At 46.5% G+C, this 3822-nt stretch overlaps 1 protein-coding gene across 1 annotated transcript in view; it reads right to left on the minus strand.

Moving 5' to 3' along the window:
- MASP2 (mannan-binding lectin serine peptidase 2) overlaps window positions 1-3822 on the minus strand; it is a 15304-nt gene that overhangs the window by 6234 nt on the left and 5248 nt on the right. The window contains exons 7-8 of the mRNA XM_008584225.1: window positions 2583-2701; window positions 319-397 (exon numbers count right to left, since the gene is read on the minus strand). Of these exons, the coding sequence (XP_008582447.1) occupies window positions 319-397; window positions 2583-2701 (198 nt within the window). The remainder of the gene's footprint in view (window positions 1-318; window positions 398-2582; window positions 2702-3822) is intronic.

The following is a 3822-nucleotide window of genomic DNA, read 5'->3' on the forward strand; positions in this document are numbered from 1 at the left end:
CGGGTGCAACACCGAGGGTTGCGATCCCGTTGCCGGTCCCGGTCCGGTACGGGCGCGACACTGAGGGTTGCGATCCGTTGCCGGTCACGAAAAAAGACAAAAAGGAAAAAAAAAAAAGAGTGCACATTTCTAAAGTGAATGCTTTCCCTGTTAGCTTGGTTCAGTTTTAACCTCTTAAGAATGCACTGAGAGACTGGAAAAGAGAAGCACATTTGGAATTCAAGCCCTGATAAGTGGAAGAAAAAAAAAGAACAGCAGGAGAAGCGGTGATGGGCAGCAGAAGCAGGGGTGGGAAGTGTTGCCACCACACGACCGTACTGCTGCACTCTGGCGTCGGTTGGTCCCAAGATCCATCTTTCTGACAGACTGCAGCAAATGATTTCAGGGGCAAATTATCCTAAACAGGAATTCAGAAAATATTAATTTCCTTGTTTACATCATAAAATCACTCCCTACAGCTGTGCTCTCACAGTAGTTCCTATTCTAGTGTTTCATGAGATGCTCCCAAGGGTGAGTGATAGTCACATAACTAGAATTTGTGTGTGATGATGTGCGGGATACCTGGCACTTGAACACACAGCCCAGCTACCTTGGTGCATGTGTGTATGTGCTGCCAGCAGCTCTGCTGGTCTGTGATACCCATGTTATGTAGTTGTCTTTCAACATGTCATTTTATGGATCAAATGTTGACTGTGCAGCAATTTGTGATATGGTGTGTTTACATCCACTGTAATCCAAGAACACATCAGATCTCAAAGTTCCTGCTGATGTCTCACCATTTCTTTATATAAAGTGCCAGAGAGCTGTGGTCCCAAGTTTGGGAAAGGCCAGCATGGTCGGACGCAGAGTGAGTGTGTCTGTGTGTCTTTGTAGACTGTGTGCATTAGGCAGAGGACGGCTACTCGAAATACTGTCATGAGCTTCGCGTGTGTTCTCAGTCATCTTTCACTGCCAGTGTCGTTTACAGGAAAACAATTTCACTTATTGAAATAATGTTTTCCTAAAATGTTGCAGGGGCTGGCTGGTTAGCTCAGCTGGTTAGAGCATGGCGTTGATAACACCAAGGTCCAGGGTTCGATCCCTGCCTTGGTCAGCTGCCCCCAAAAATAAAATCAAACATTGAAAGTGGAAGAAGATGGCTTTGGCAGAAGCTTTATGCTTCAAAGGATATCAGGATTTTTTTGTGTGTTAAATCAGAAACAACAGGTTTGCGGTCCAAAGAGCTGTGGAAAAGAGTCCGCCCAAGAAGTTTGCTTGGTGGGAAACTGCCTTTTTTTTTTTTTTTTTTTTTTTTTTTTTTTTTTTTTTTTTTTTTTTTGGCCCTCTGCAGGACTGTGGGTTGCATACTTAGCTCTCATTTCAATGTTATTACTTTTTACCACTGGGATTCAGTGACAATTTTGAAGAACATAAAGAGGATGTGTTACTCTCTTACCTGTGCCCCTAAAGCAACATGCTAAGCATTTTTAAAAATTATACTCCCACTCCCTTAACAGTGATCACTATTTATAACTTTGCAGAATACACTCTTTCCCAGGGCCGTCCAATTTTTTGTGGGCCCAGAAATTGTTTCATGGGAAGGTGATTATTTGATTGGGGGAGGACCTTAATTTACTATAAGGTGCCATCACAGAGCACGTGGAGCAAACATCTTTCTGTGGCTTCAGCCTCTTTACTGAAAGTCGTTGTGTGAACAAACGGAAAAAGTGCCCGCTTTAATCAGCAGCATTCCAAAGTTGCTAGCAGAAAGGATTCCCAAGGGAGATGTCTATGAAATTCTCTAGTCATCCCTTGCATCCTCCACAAACCAGTCTGATTTTTATCATTTAAGTATAGACACAAGCAACCACCGTGCTGATACACAGCTGTTTTCCCATTTTCCCTTCACATACCTGCTGATAAAAATATGTACATACTGCAAAGCAATTGTGACTGTGGTATGCTTAGTCTTGTATTAACTCACTTGCAGAAGCTCGTAGCCAGTCTCACAAAAGACGGAGAAGCCGTCCTTCAGGATGTATTTGGCTTGCACAGGTGAAATGTNTGTTACTCTCTTACCTGTGCCCCTAAAGCAACATGCTAAGCATTTTTAAAAATTATACTCCCTCTCCCTTAACAGTGATCACTATAACTTTGCAGAATACACTCTTTCCCAGGGTCGTCCAATTTTTTGTGGGCCCAGAAATTGTTTCATGGGAAGGTCATTATTTGATTGGGGGAGGACCTTAATTTACTATAAGGTGCCATCACAGAGCACGTGGAGCAAACATCTTTCTGTGGCTTCAGCCTCTTTACTGAAAGTCGTTGTGTGAACAAACGGAAAAAGTGCCCGCTTTAATCAGCAGCATTCCAAAGTTGCTAGCAGAAAGGATTCCCAAGGGAGATGTCTATGAAATTCTCTAGTCATCCCTTGCATCCTCCACAAACCAGTCTGATTTTTATCATTTAAGTATAGACACAAGCAACCACCGTGCTGATACACAGCTGTTTTCCCATTTTCCCTTCACATACCTGCTGATAAAAATATGTACATACTGCAAAGCAATTGTGACTGTGGTATGCTTAGTCTTGTATTAACTCACTTGCAGAAGCTCGTAGCCAGTCTCACAAAAGACGGAGAAGCCGTCCTTCAGGATGTATTTGGCTTGCACAGGTGAAATGTGGCCGTTAGGTGGTGCCATCGGATAAGGGCAAGGCTGCGCTGCACAGAGGAAACCAGGCTTTGGGTTCCGATGTGGTCTATAGCAGCCAAGTCTCACTTTAGCAATCTGAAGTTCTTGGTTTATAAATGAAGCACTTCACATGTAAAGAGAGCTTGCTACAAGCAGAAAAGGGTTCTTAAGATTTAAAACCAAAGGAAAGATTAAACTCCCTGTTGCTTATACAAATTAAGATTTGTTGCTTTGCCTGGGACTAAAAGGTATCTAAGAAAGCCAGGTATGTAGTAGGATAGTGCAGTCACCACAGACGGGGTGTCTACACCATGCCAGGAGCTCTGTACACACAGCTCAAAACCAAGAGTGTGTAACTTTGAGGAAAAGAGCTAGCCTGCATGGGCTGAAATCACAGCCCTTCATTTCCCATTTGCAACCTCTCTGAGCCTCGGTCTCCTCATCTGTAAGATGGGGGTATGATAATAGGGCTGTTGTGGGGATCAAAGGTAAAGCACATGGGACAGCACTCAGCTGAGTCTCGGAAAGAGTGAGCTGTAATTAAACCCCACAACAGCCCAGGGACGGCCACCGTGGCATAGGGAGAAAATGGGGGCTCACAGCAGCATGGCAAAGACCAGACTAACTCAGGGAGCCTCAGGCTGCCCCTCATGAGCACCCACCCTCAAAGCCCAGGGCCACCAGGGAGACTTAGCCAAGCACTGTCTTCCACTGTTAACTCCAAACCCTGGCCCGCTCTCACCCCGAGGCTTCAGGCCATCCCCCACAGCTGCCCTCAGAACCTGCCTGGTGGCTGCGGAGTCCCCTCTCCCTCCAGCAGTGGCTCTCATTGGCCCAATGATCCCTGCTAAGTCACTGGAGCTGCTGCATGCACCTCACCCAGGCTGCATCCTGGGGTGGCACTCAGTCCCATGCAGGCCCAATCTCCAGGGACAGCCTCGGTGGCCCTGCAGGAGCCCAGTGCTACAAGCGTTTGAGGGTCTGTCATGAGGTAGAGGTGGTGGACGTTCTGGTGGGACCCCAGAGGTCAGAGCCAGGGCCATGGGGGCAGCACAGAGAGGCAGAGTTGACAGGCCCTGCAGCAGACTCCTGAAGTATAGTGCCAGCCCAACCCTGCACGATTGGAAGCCCCACCCCCCACCCCCCGACT

This window comes from Galeopterus variegatus, unplaced genomic scaffold (assembly GCF_000696425.1).
Source record: "Galeopterus variegatus unplaced genomic scaffold, G_variegatus-3.0.2 Scaffold3178, whole genome shotgun sequence".
NCBI classification, from domain to species: domain Eukaryota; kingdom Metazoa; phylum Chordata; class Mammalia; order Dermoptera; family Cynocephalidae; genus Galeopterus; species Galeopterus variegatus.